Here is a 14268-nt window from a genome sequence, read left to right on the forward strand (position 1 = left end):
TAAATGTGTTCTAGTTTTGCTAAAAAATAGAGATTGTGCAGTTTTTGTTGTATGTTATCCAGGAAGGGAAGAGAGAAAATACTGACTTACTCAGCCATGTTCATAGCAGAAGCCCTTGCTTTGACTGCACTCATCACTGCCTTTCTCTCACTCCTCTTTCTTGGCTCTCAGTCTGCACACTGGAATCCCTGTCTCTTAACCTGTCTTATTCATACATCACTTTATTAAAGCATGTATGAATAGTTTCTGTGATAGTCTAGACTTTGTTTCCTAAACACATCATTTCAAAGTTGGTCCATTTTTTTCTGCCATTTTTTTTTTTTGAATGCCTTTTTCTTCCTTCCCCCGTTGGTGTATTCCTACTCATGCTTTAAGACCTAAAAGAGTAGACTACCTGCTTTAGGAACTCTTTTTTGACACTTCCTCACATTGAGGCATCTGCCAAAATGAGGCAGAATGAATCTCTAACCTGTCCGGCCACAATATGCTGCCCCATTTTAGTGTATTCACCCTGCTGTTTTCAGTATTTATATGTCTTATCACCAAGCCAATGAGTGACTATGTATTCACTTGTCATTGCAGAGCTTTCAAATGCTAGGTTCTAGGGTCATACTTATAGCTCTCCTGTGATTGTCAGCACATGCCTTCATTTGGCCTCATTTGATTTTCCACTGGTTAATTGAAGGGTACAATAATATAGGTCATCTACATTTTTGTACCTAGCTTTTGTTTTCAAAGTGATCTAATTATTTCAAAGCAATTTTTTTAAAAAAATTTAGTTTAGTTTACATTTAAGATGTAACTGAAACTCCTCTAGAATTGGAGCATTCATGAAATCATGGGAAAGCAAAGTAATCATTAATGGAAGTTCTTCTGCATTCCAGGTGATGCAACTGTGACAATAGCTCACAGATATACCCCCAAAGAACAACTGAAGATCCACACTCAGTTGGCAGATATTATCATAGTTGCTGCAGGTAAGTCTTTAGTTGGTATTATTTGGTGAAATATCATCAGTAGAGTAATTCCTGCCCTAATTGCTGACATGTCTGTAAGAACCACTTCTTCAGATAGTTAAGCATAGTTATGATTAACTTCCTTCAACTGGATCCTGTCTCTTGGTAGTTATCATATTGGTCCATCGTGCCTGTGTTAGCATTTGTCACTTCATTATGGAAAACCGGAACACCTTTGGAATGAAAGATTAAGCACACGAACAAATGCGCACTTTGCCAATTCTTTTTGCAGGTATGGTTGCTTCTAAACATGAATGGGTTATGGGGAGACTGGTAGGAAAAGCTACTGAAGAGACAGCCATGGCTAGTACGTGTCAGACCTTGTAGACCATGGTAAAAACTCTGATATGAGCTAAGATGGCCGAGAGCAGGAGTTACATGGTCTGGTTTATGTTTTCAAAAGATTACTTACACTGGGTCAAGGAGGATTGACTTTAGAGAGGCAAGAATAGAGAAGGAGAACAGTTATTACACTTTCATTTAATGGATCTAGGTTTTTGTCCTACTTTGTTTTACATTTGAATATGCATAATAATAATTTTACCCTTTATTCTTGCCACATAGTATTTCTACTTGCAGATATTATGACTCTTCTTGCCTTTTCAAGGCTTGAATGAGAACCTTTTTAATTTTGTTTATCAATTAGATGTTATTGGTAATTTCCAGATTTTACATTTGAATTGCTGAGTATTTACAAACTATAAAGGGAAAGTAAAACTTCCATAAAAAAATTGAGTTTAATAGAGAATAATGATATTTAAATTAGTTTCAACCAAATTTAATTTACTTATTCTATGAACCCTATTATGGAATTCAAAATATATATGTGATAACTTTAGGTGGAATAATTTGCCTCTTCATAGAGTAAACATAGAAATATTGCCACTCTAGAAGTCACCAGTAAGCTGCTAACCACCTTTCCTGTTTTTCCAAGAAACTGTATTCAGGTGGAATACCAAATGCAAGATTTGGAGCTGGATTAACAGAAGTAAGACAGATGTTTAGTGAGGCAATAAATATCAGACCACAGATCAACATTAGGAGAAATACTGCTGGTAGATTCATGAAAGATAAATATTACATTGACCTTTTTGAAAAAACATTTGAATGCATACACAAGATTCAGAATTTTTGAGGAAAGAGGAATTTTAGTGGTCATTTTTGTCCATATCTAAGTTTAGACAGAACAAAATTTACATTATCTTTAAAAGGTGCTATTTGATTGACTCTAATGTTAACACTTATAAGGAATATTTCACAATTGATCTTAGTTCCCATTTATCAGTTTTTATATTGAATGCGTGTTTTCTTCAGTGGAGCAAAATAGCTCACTATGCATTCACACTCATGTTTTTCTTGTTTTGAGAAATGAAGAATGATGATCACCGTCCTCTTTCAAGAACCACTGACATTCTATTGTGACTGAATTAAACCTATGTCACAAGTCATCATGCCAACACTGTCATCATCTTTGAGTTTCTCCTTGCACTGTGTGCAAGGTGTTAAAATAAGACAGGAAAATGCAAATAAGGGAAAAAGGGAAAGGAAGGACCAACTCTACATAAAATAACAAAAAGGATCCTGAAGATACACGGATCTCTAGGTGGTGAGATGGTATTGAGACTATTCCTCGGCCATCCTACTCAGGGTATCCTCTCACCACCAGAGGGCGCCAGTCCCTCGTGCATGCTGTTTAGACTGCCAGTGACCACACACCATCCTAATCCTGGGGGAAGACAATTTTGAGTGAAGGCAGTGCAAACAGGTATTAGGAAGGCATAAATTAATATTTAAAAAAAAAAGCCCAATAATAATGAATGACCACATCATGCATTATGTGTGGGAAATAAACACATAGGATTGACAGTGGGTATTAAAGAAGGAGACAGTGATCTCATGGCAGAGGTAGCTGGAAGAGGGAGGGCTGGGTTGTTGTCATAACTAGAGTATCAGCATATATGGAAGCAGTCCCATCTAAAAGTCAGGAAGAGTAGGGGAGGAGGAGGGTGCAATGTATCAGAAACATTGATAATGTCTGAGATGGTGGTAAAGAATGTGGTGATGAAATCTTGGAATGGGCTTACAGAAGAAGTAAAAGAAGAAATGGTGTGTGCATGACTAAAATTAGCTTATGTTCATATTCATCTCACTTCTCCAGCTTCTCAAACTCTCATCGTCATAACCGTATAGTTTTAACTATATAATGCTTATCTTTTAAACATCTCCCCCAAATTTGAGATTTATACTAATTTAGAAGCTCAAATCTAAAAACCAGATCCTGTCAAACCATGCCTTTAGAAATAAAAGGCTCTAAGTCCCTACTCAACGCTGTCCCTCTGAGTTCAGAGAGATCAATCTGTTTCTAGGACACTTTGCTGCCCCATGGTTATTACACTCAACACCTGTTTGTAGTTGTCTATCCCCTTCTCTTGATGGGAGCAGGGACAGGGCTTTTTTGCTGGTGCTCAGAACAATATCTGATACATTGTGGGTACTCAATAAATATATGCTGCATTGATTTTGAGATTACAACTGGAACAAAGACTTCTCCAAATTGATACTAACTTAGCTAATAAATTTTTAAGAATATACTTTTATAAAGATGGATTTTTCTTTGTCACTGTAAAGTAATTGATAAAGCTGTAAAAGTGACATACTTTTTAAAATAAAAGAGTAGTTTATGTCATTAAGTGGATGAGTGGACTGATCTGAGTATAAATGTTAAAATTAAGAAATTATGAGAGGGTGAAGAAAGACACTACTATAGACAGCTAAAACATAGGATATTAAACAGTTGAAGAAAGAAGTAGAGTAGACCCCCTTTTCTGTGGGGATACATTCCAGGACCCCCAGTGGATACCTGATACTGCAGGTAGTAATGGACCCTCTATATACAATGTTTTTTTAATATACACATACCTATGAAAAAGATTAATTTATAAGTTAGAAACAGTAAGAGATTAACAAAATAATTAACATAAACTTGCCCGGCTGGTGTGCTCAGTGGTTGAGCGTCAACCCATGCACCAAGAAGTCACTGGTTCGATTCCCAGTCAGGGCACATGCCCATGTTGTGGGCCAAATCCCCAGTGGGGGGCATGCAGGAGGTGGCTGATTGATGTTCTCTTTAATTGATGTTTCTGTCTGTCTCCCTGTCCCTTCTTCTCTTTCTAAAATCAACAAAGAAAAAATAAACTAAAGGTTATGTGACCGGGTTCTCACATTCTTTTCTTCTCTCTCAATATTTATTCTACCCTACTTACATTTTTACTTCAAGAAGTATGTCACAGCTTCTCTTTGGCATATTCAAATTTCCAGTATCACTACTTTTGTGCTTTGGGACATTACTAAGTATAATAAGGGTCATTTGAACACAATTGCATTATGGGGACAGGTGGTAACTAAGATGGCTGCTAAGTGACTAATGGACAGGGAGCACCTATGGCGTGGACATGCTGGCCAAAGGGATGATTCATGTCCTGAGCAGGACAGCATGAGATTTCATCACACTACTCAGAACGGTGCCCAGTGTAAAACTTATGAATTAGTTATTTCTGAAATTTTCCATTAATATTTTTGGATCTTGGTTGACTACAGGTAACTGAAACCACAGAAGGTGAAACTGAGGATAAAGGGGAACTACTGTAGTTTTGGGGAAGGCTCATGACAAAGAAGGGAAAGCTAGCCAGAGCAGGGACCGATTCTAAGACTGTTGAAATCCTTTGGTTCTCTCATATCTCAAGCTGCCAGGAAACTGGAGGAAGTCCTAGATTTATACAGGTTGTAGGAATTTTCATTACCCAGGAAGGGTAGGCAGATTTCTTCCAGACATTGTCCAAAGAACCCTCCACCATCTGAGTAAACTTTATGGAACCAGCTTCATTCAGAAGATGAGCTGCTGAGTCAATACCTCTTGCCTGTTATTATTAACCTCTGGACACAGTGTCATTGTTGGTGAAAACAGGCATTTTGTCCTCTGAGCCATCCCTTCCAGCATGATGAATGAATCTTCACAGTCATAACTCTAGCGTCTCTATTGCAACACTTTTAATGATAGACACTGTAATATATAACAGGATACATGGGCAATTCAGTAGAGTAATTGAGAATATTCATACTTACTCTTTGTAAAATGCAAGGTGACCAACTGACTTCTTTTTACCACTTCTTTTATCATATTATGTCATCTTAGGTTCTCAATACAATACTTCCTCTTCCTTTGAGCAGGGTAGTAATTTTCAGGATGCCAGAGCACTGAGAAGTTGCAAGGGGTGGGACGTGGGAATTGTCTATTCCACCAACTACAGCTCATGCCACTTGAGAGCGGAACTCACTCCTTTACCACCCTGTGTGCTTCCTGGGTGGATGCCAGCACACCGTGGTTTCACTAACGCTACTGTTCTTCCCGTATTCTTTTCATTCTCTATCTTGTTTTCTTTAGCCTCTGCGTCTCCACGTAGAATTCCTTCTGCCTTCCTAAATTTGTCATTTATCTTAATTTTGTCAATTGTCAATGGTATAGAGTATATAAATGCACAGACCTTGGTAGAGTAAGAATTTCAGAATTTAAATCTCACTCTGCCAATGTTAATTGTGTACCTTGGTCAAGTATCCCATCTCTCTGAGCCTCAGTCTCCGCAGTGTGAAGAATTATGATAACCTCTAACATAGGGTTGGCCACCAGTCCATGTAAAGAGCTTAGCACAGTCCCTAGCATATTGCAAATACTCTAATAAATGTTATATACCAATATATGTTAGTCCTTTTTAGGCAACAGTATATGAATATTTAAACAATAATTTAGAAATAACAAATTATTAAGATACATCTTTGATATAACTAAAGGAATATATTTTTGGTTACTTTTGATACTAATATAGTATCCAAGTTGACTGATTACATAAACATAAATAAATGAATCTAAGAAGTGACTTACACATAAGAGACCGACATCATAAACACTTAGTTTTTACTTAAGGTTTGTGGCTTCTCAGGATGACAACAGCCTTTGCCCACAGCTGTGTATTTGGTTGTCCCTGAATAAGTCCTTTGTTGTCTTTCTTTCTTTCTTTCTTTCTTTCTTTCTTTCTTTCTTTCTTTCTTTCTTTCTTTCTTTCTCTCTTTCTTTCTCTCTTTCTTTCTCTCTTCTTTCTCTCTTCTTTCTCTCTTTTCTCTCTTTCTCTCTTTCTCTCTTCTCTCTCTCTCTCTCTCTCTCTCTCTCTCTCTCTCTCTCTCCCCCTTCCTTCCTTCCTTCCTTCCTTCCTTCCTTCCTTCCTTCCTTCCTTCCTTCCTTCCTTCCTTCCTTCCTTCCTTCCTTCCTTCCTTCCTTCCTTCCTAGACTTCTTTGGGGAGCAGAAAAATTGAGGAGAAGGTGGAGATTTCCCATATATCCCCTCCCTCACATACACAGCCTCCCCCACTATTAACATCCCCACCAGAGTGGGACATTTGTTACAGTTGGTGAACCCCCACTGACACATCATCATCGCCCAAAGTTCATAGAGTACGTTAGGGTTCCCTGTTGGCATTGCACATGTGTGGGCTTGGAAAATGTATAGTGACATGTGTCCACCATTACAGTATCATAGAGAGTAGTTTCACTGTCCTAAACACCCCCTGTGCTCTGCCCTCCCAAACCCTGGCAACCACTGATCTTTTTACTGTCTCCAAAATTTTGACTTTTCCAGAATGTCAAATACTTAAAATCACACTGTATGTAGCCTTTTCAGATTGGCTTCATTAGTAATATGCATTTAAATTTCCTCTCTGTCTTTTCATGGACTGATAGCTCTTTTTTTGTTTCACTGAATAATATTCCATTGTCTGACATACCAGTTAATCTATCCATTCACTTTCTGGAGGACATCTTGGGTGCTTCGAAGTTCTGGTGAGTCTGAATAAGGTTGCTATAAACATCCATTTATAGGTTTTTGTGTGGATATGAGTTTTTAATTCATTTGGGTAAATGCCAAGAAGTATAATCACTGATTGAAAATAATATATTTTTAATATATTGGATTTTAAAAATACATAATGAAAATTACTTTTTTTTTCTTTTTTTATCCTCACCCAAGGACATTTTTCCATTTTTTGTTCAGATAGAGTAGGAGGGAGAGAGAGGAAGAGAGAGAGAGAGAGAAACATCGACGTGAAGGGACACATCGAGTGGCTGCCACCCTCACGACCAACCAGGGCCTGGGACAAACTGCAACCAAGGTGCGTGCCCTTAGCGGGAACCGAACCCGGGTCTCTATGTACTGCAGGCCGATGCTCCAACCGCTGAGCCAAACCGGCCAGGGCGAAAATTACTTTTTTAAATTTCTTTTTGCTTGTTTTAAAATGTGGCTACTAGAAGATTTAAACTCAATCCTGTGCCTTGCTAATACTTCTACCGAGAGCACTGGTCAGGAGATGCCGGGGAACGCCTTAGGCGATGGTGACTGAGGCCCAGCTGAGCCACAGGACCCACGCCAGGCAGACAAATGGACAGTCCCCTGACCCCAACCTCTCCTCCAAACCAAACCAAGCCCTACAAACTTTTTACAGAACATTCTAGAATGGAGGTTTAACTTTTTTCCAGCTGGTAGGTTGGGGGCTTGAAATGTAGATGGATTAGATACAATGAAACAAGATCTTGCTATTTGTCATGTATCTGAGCCTGCTGATGGAGGCTGATACTAAACACATTCGGGCCTGGGCAAGTTGGGATCAGGTTTTTACTTTCTGCCTCACTCCAGGCTGCTTTACTGTGCTTCTCCTTTACGAGGGGAGCACATTTGTGGGAGCATAGAATTCATGACCCTGGCACCCCCCAATATGTGAGTTCATGGCAGACAGGAATGCTGCCCTTTTATATCTCCAGGCGTCAGAGCTGGGGCACAGTCCATGCTGTTCCACTGGACGTTTCATTGTGTCCACAGCCTTGTCCAGAAGCTGCCTCCCAGGAAAGGCAGGGCTGTTTGGAACCTGCTGTTGAGCCTCCCCGGAGGGCGTGCGGGTCAGAAGTCTGCAGAGGGTCTGTTGCAGGAGCATCGCGGTGGAGTTGGTGCAGCTGCCGTGCTTTAAGCTCCGCAACTTGTAGAACTGCTGTGGATTTCCAGTTAGTGTTTCCATGGTGCCCTTTCCCATGGATGAGCCATCTGACCAAACATTTAATAGGGGTGAAAGAGACTCAGAAGAGGGGCATCGGCTGCTCGGCAGAGACAGAAGAGGGTGCAGACAGGCCCCAGGTGGACAGGGCACTTCTTGAGTCTTCAGCCCAGCCGGCCGTGTCTCCCCGGGTTCCTAGGCTGAGCAGAGCGCTGTGTGCTGAGTGTAGAATGAGATGCGATGCCTCTGGGTGGGCTATTCAGTAAACCTACCGTAGGGTTTGATGTTTATTGTTGTGGTTACCACTGTATAATCTAGGGGCACACCTCCTGGGTCCAAACCTTCATGCTGCGCTTGAACACCCACATGGCCTTGGCCAAGTCACGGGATGTGCCTGCCTTGATCTCCTCTTCTACAGTGCAAGTTAATAATAATGCTCCCTACTACGTAGGTTGTCGAAAGGCCTGAGTTAACCTGTGGAGAGAAGTGAGCACAGCGTTGGCATATGACAGTTGCTATGTAAGCAGTAGCTAACCTGGCCTTTTCTGTTATCTTGACAAAATCTGACACTGGAGCCTGCCAAGGCAGAGGGCACATGTGTGGCTAAGACCCAGGTGCCCAGGGAGGGCATTTTCATTGAGCAGCCCCAAACAAGGCCTGCATATTGTGGCCCGCTCTGCAGTGTAATCTTAGAAGCGTTTTTCTCTGAGAGTTGGCTATTTCCAATGATCATCGACATCCCGAGTGGGGTATCAAATAGGCATTTTCAGCTCTCTTGCAGGGATTAGTAGGATGTGTGCAAAATGACCTCAACAAAACATTTTAAGTTGAAAAGGCTTGTTGGACATTAGGTACCCAAAATCTGTGAATATTGACTGAATTTCTTGTTTATCAGCAGATGGTTTAAGGCCATGCAGGTAGAGGCAAAATGACAAGGAGCTGAGAGTCTGCAGTTGCTTTGCATGCACTGTTGGTGCAGGGTGGTTATCATCATTGGAGCTAAATTATGTCCCGACTTCCGCATTAGGAGTCCAAGTTTCATTCATGGTCCTAGAGCCCTGACTTGCTTTGTGCTTCTCTCCACCCCCTTTTGTGGTCTCAGGCTTGAGGATATTTTCAAAGTGTAAAAAACAATGTCTTTGATACAATTACCAGGAGCATGACATGCAGTTCTTTGGCAACAATGAACCGGAACTTAGAGAAGACTGGCTAGCACTTTGGTTCCCGGCATAGTGGCCTAGCTCGTGGACCAGCACAAAACGCAGCATGAATGTCTCCACTCGTGGCAGTGCTGGGCTCCCCAGCTAGCTCGCTGGACACCTCAGGGGCCTGAGCAACCTCACTTTGCTGTGAGCATCGGGCTTGTACAGATATGTGACCCTTTTTCCCCCTGTAAGTTAGAGAGTATGGTTAAAACTTGAAAAAGCCTTAGGAGAGAGAGAGAGTACATATGGGAGCTTGATCCAGGGCACTTCCAAATCAGTGACTGTGGACACGCTGAGAGAAGAGCGCGAACAATGAACAAAATGAAAATGTGCACAGTCCACCTCTCTTCCTTTCGAATAGTCTGACTTTGTGAGGGTTAGGCGAGGCAGGGGCCCTTAGGTGAAGGCGTTTGCTCTCTCAGACTTTTACCCAGTCTCTTCTCTCTACTTCCTCCCCCCTCTTCATTCCAGCCCCCACAACTCATTCCCAGAGCCTGAGTTACCAAGTAGGCAAAGCCTCCCTGATCCACAGTCAACGAGCTTGATCAGTGTACAAGAGGATGCTTGGCTATCAATATTTTTTCCTGATGTCAGTATTAAATCCTTACTGTAATAATCTAGAAAACATGGGCAATAAGAGGGGGAAAGAACTCATATTCCCAGTCAAGGTTAATTTCATGTTTGGCTTTCAACTATTTTATATTTACTATATGTAAATCCAAATGCTGCGTAACTTGTTCACCTGCAGTACTGATTGTGTTTCTCAGCTCCACACTGTGTACAGTTCCTCATAAAGTGCCTTCTTCTAAAACACAACGTCTGAGCCCTGGCCAGTTTGGCTCAGCGGTTAGAGCGTCGGCCTGCGGTACAGAGAGACCCGGGTTCGGTTCCCACTAAGGGCACGTACCTCGGTTGCAGTTTGTCCCCGGCCCTGGTTGGTCGTGCGGGTGGCAACCACTCGATGTGTCCCTTTCACGTCGATGTTTCTCTCTCTCTCTCTTCCTCTCTCTCCCTCCCACTCTGTCTGAACAAAAAAATGCAAAAAAATGTCCTCGGGTGAGGATTAAAACACAACATCTGATGACTCCATAGTATTTATTCTGTGCTATGGGTATGCTATGATTTATTTAATCAATTCTTGACTGTTGGACAGTTAGATTGTTCCATTTTTTTACTATTATGAATAACGCGATGACAAACTGTGAACATCACTGTAAATACCTAAGATTATTTACCCAAGGTTTCTTTCATATTTATTATATTTGTCTTAAGTTCTTTATTTGCTTATGACTGGCAATTTGTAGTCTCAAAAACAAAATAAGCCTCTATAAATTTAAGCTTTATTGACATATGTTTCTCACAGCCTGTGTTTTCTGTTCATGCTTCCATTTCTGGACTGTTAGTGGAGGATGTGTCGCGACCATCCGATGCTTTTATCGTCAGTTGCATTTTATTTCCATTGTATGAATTTGCTGGGCTATCCAACTGACCTGCTTTTCCAGCCTTAATTCTCACAGACTATTATATCTTCATAGTATTTTTTTTTTCTACTATAGAAAGCCTGGTTTCAATAACCATGTATTTCTCATGCCTATTATTTAATTATTTTAATGCTTTATAACACAAGAAGAAATTGTTTTCTGAATCCTTTATGGTCTGATACTTGATTTCTGAGCTCAGGTTGCCTAGTTTTTGCTTTAAACATCTATTGGCTTATTTAGTCTTAGTCTTTAAAAACTAGGACCTGAACACAAAAGTGTTTTTAAAATTTATCGTTGAAAGTATAACAGATGTCTCCCATTTTTCCCCATTGACCCCTCCATCCCACTCCGGCCACCTTCTTCCTTCCCTGCACTATTGTCTGTATCCATGGATTATGCATATATGCATATACTTTCTTTGGTTAATTTCCTCCTGCCCCACCCTCGGCCCCCTTCTCTCTGAGATGCCTTAGTCTGTTCCCTACTTTCATGTCTCTGGATCTATTTGGTTCATCAGTTTATTTTGTTCATTAGATTCCACAGATAGGTGAGATCATGTGATACTTGTCTTTCTCTGGTTTATTTCACTCAGCATAATACTCTCAAAAGTTGTATGTGCTTTGGATGTGCTCTGTAGTTTTTCCTGGCCATCTAGTCTGTTTTTCTGGTCACCCAGTCTTTTTTTTTTAAATTTTTTATTTATTAATTTGTTTTTGTTATAGATGTTTCTCATTTTCCCCCCATTGACACCCTCCACCCCTCCACCCTTGCACCATCCCCAGCTTTGTTGTCTATGTTCATTGGTCATGCATAAATGCAAGTAAGTTGTGTGGTTTATTTCTTCCCCAACCCCTCTCCTCTGAGGCTTGTCAGTCTGTACCCCACTTCTATGTCTCTGGGTCAGTTTTGTTCAGTAGTTTGTTTAGATCATTATATTTCACAAATAAGTGAGATCATGTGATATTTGCCTTTCTCTGCTTGGCTTGTTTTGCTTAGCATAATACTCTCCAGGTCCCTCCATGTCATCTTGAAGGGTAAGAGATCTTTCTTTCTTACAGCTGCATAGTATTCCATTCTGTACATGTACCACAGCTATTTAATCCACTCATGTACTGATGGACACTTGGGCTGTTTCCAGATCTTAGCTATTGTAAATAGTGCTGCTATGAACATGGGGGTACATATATTCTTCCTGATTGGTGTTTCAGACTTCTTAGGGTATATTCCTAGAAGTGGGATCACTGGGTCAAATAGCAGTTCAATTTTTAATTTTTTGAGGTAACACCATATTGTTTTCCATAGTGGCTGCACCAGTCTGCATTCCCACCTGCAGTGCACGAGAGTCCCTTTTTCTCCACACCCTCGCCATCACTTGTTGTTTGATGCTTTGTTGATGGTGGCCATTCTGACAGGTGTGAGGTGATACCTCATTGTTGTTTTAATTTGCATCTCTCTGATGATTAGTGATGTTGAGCATTTCCTCATATGTCTCAGCCATTTGTATGTCCTGTTTGGAGAGGTGTCTACTTAGGTCCTCTGCCCATTTTTAAATTGGGTTCTTTGTCTTCCTTTTGTTGAGTTGTATGAGTACTCTATATATTTTGGAATTTAACCCCTTATCTATGTATCATTGGCAATTATGCTCTCCCATACAGTGGGATCCCTTTCCATTTTGATGATTTTTTCTTTTGCTGTGCAGAAGCTTTTGAGTTTGATGTAGTCACATGTGTTCATTTTTTCCTTTGTTTCTGTTGCGTTAGGTGAAGTATCAATAAAAATTCTGTTGCGTATGATGTCTGAAATTTTGTTGCCTACATTTTCTTCTAGGATTTTTATGGATTCACAAGTCACATTTAAGTCTTTTATCTATTTTGAGTTTATTATTGTGTATGACGTAAGTTGGTGGTCTAGTGTCATTATTTTGCATGTAGCTGTTCAATTTTCCCAATACCATTTATTAAAGAGGCTGTCTTTACTCCATTGTATGCTCTTCCCAGCTTTATTGAATATTAATTGAGCATAATGTTTTGGGTCAATTTCTGGGTTCTCTGTTTTATTCCATTGATCTATGTGCCTGTTCTTGTGCCAGTACCAGGCTGTTATGATTACAGTAGCTTTGTAGTATAACCTGATATTCGATATTGTGGTCCCACCTACTTTGTCTTTCTTTTTCAAGATTGCTGTGGCTATTTGGGGTCTTTTTTTGATTCCATATGAACTTTTGAAGTGTTTGTTCTAGTTCTGTGAAGTATGTCATTGGTATTTTGATGGGGATTGCATTGAATCTATAGATTGCTTTGGGTAATATGGACATTTTAATGATGTTGATTCTTCCAATCCATGAACAAGGTATGTGCTTCCACTTTTTTATATCTTCCTCTATTTCTTTTGTCAATGTCCTATAGTTTTCTACAAATAGGTCCTTTACTTCTTTAGTTAAGTTTATTCCTAGGTATCAATTTTTTTGCTGCTATGGTAAATGGGATTTTTTTTTTTTTTTTGTAAATGGGATTTTTTTTGAGTTTCTCTTTCTGTGAGTTCATCATTGGTGTATAAGAATGCCATTGATCTCTTGACATTAATTTTGTATCCTGCTAAATTGCCAAATTTATTTATTAAGTCTAGTAAATTTTTTATGGAATCTTTTGAGTTTCCTATGTGTAATATCATGTCATCTGCAAATAATGACAGTTTCTCTTCCTTCTTTCCAATTTGGATCCTTTTTATTTTTTCTTCCTGTCTGATTGCTGTGGCTAAGACTTCCAGTACTATGTTAAATAAGAGTGGTGAAAGTGGGCATCCCTGTCTTGTTCCTGTTCTTGAGGGAAATGCTTTTAGTTTCTGTCCATTGAGTATGATGTTGGCTGTAGGTCTTTCATATATGGCCTTTATTATGTCGAGATATGATCCCTCTATTCCCAGATTGCTGAGAATTTTTATCAGAAATGGGTGCTGGATTTTGTCAAATGCTTTTTCTGCATCTATTGATATGAGCATATGATTTTTATCATTTATTTTGTTTATGTGTGTATCACATTTATTGATGTGTGAATATTGTACCTGCCTTGCATCCCTGGGATGAATCCCACTTGGTCACAGTGAATAGTTTTTTGATGTATTGTTGGATTTGATTTGCTAGTATTTTGTTCAGGATTTTGGTATCTATGTTCATCAGGGATATTGGCCTGTAGTTTTCTTTCTTTGTAGTGTCTTATCTGGTTTTGAAATTAGAATTATGCTGGCCTCATAAAACGAGTTTGGAAGTTTTTCTTATTCTTGAATTTTTAGGAATAGTTTGAGGAGAATGAGTGTTAGTTCTTCTTTGAATGCTCGGTAAAACTTCCCTGTGAAGCTGTCTGGCCTGGGCTTTTGTTTGCTGGGAGAGTCTTGATTACATCTTTTATTTCCTTAGTTGTTATTGGTCTGTTCAAGTTTTCTATCTCTTCCTGGTCCAGTTTTCAGAGACTATGTGTTTTT

At 39.8% G+C, this 14268-nt stretch overlaps 1 protein-coding gene across 1 annotated transcript in view; it reads left to right on the forward strand.

Annotated features, from left to right (window-relative positions):
• The window catches only part of MTHFD2L (methylenetetrahydrofolate dehydrogenase (NADP+ dependent) 2 like), a 157012-nt gene that overhangs the window by 59921 nt on the left and 82823 nt on the right, over nt 1–14268 (forward strand). The window contains exon 6 of the mRNA XM_036276030.1: nt 885–977. Within this exon, the coding sequence (XP_036131923.1) occupies nt 885–977 (93 nt within the window). The remainder of the gene's footprint in view (nt 1–884; nt 978–14268) is intronic.

Source organism: Molossus molossus, unplaced genomic scaffold (assembly GCF_014108415.1).
Source record: "Molossus molossus isolate mMolMol1 unplaced genomic scaffold, mMolMol1.p scaffold_m16_p_1, whole genome shotgun sequence".
NCBI lineage: Eukaryota > Metazoa > Chordata > Mammalia > Chiroptera > Molossidae > Molossus > Molossus molossus.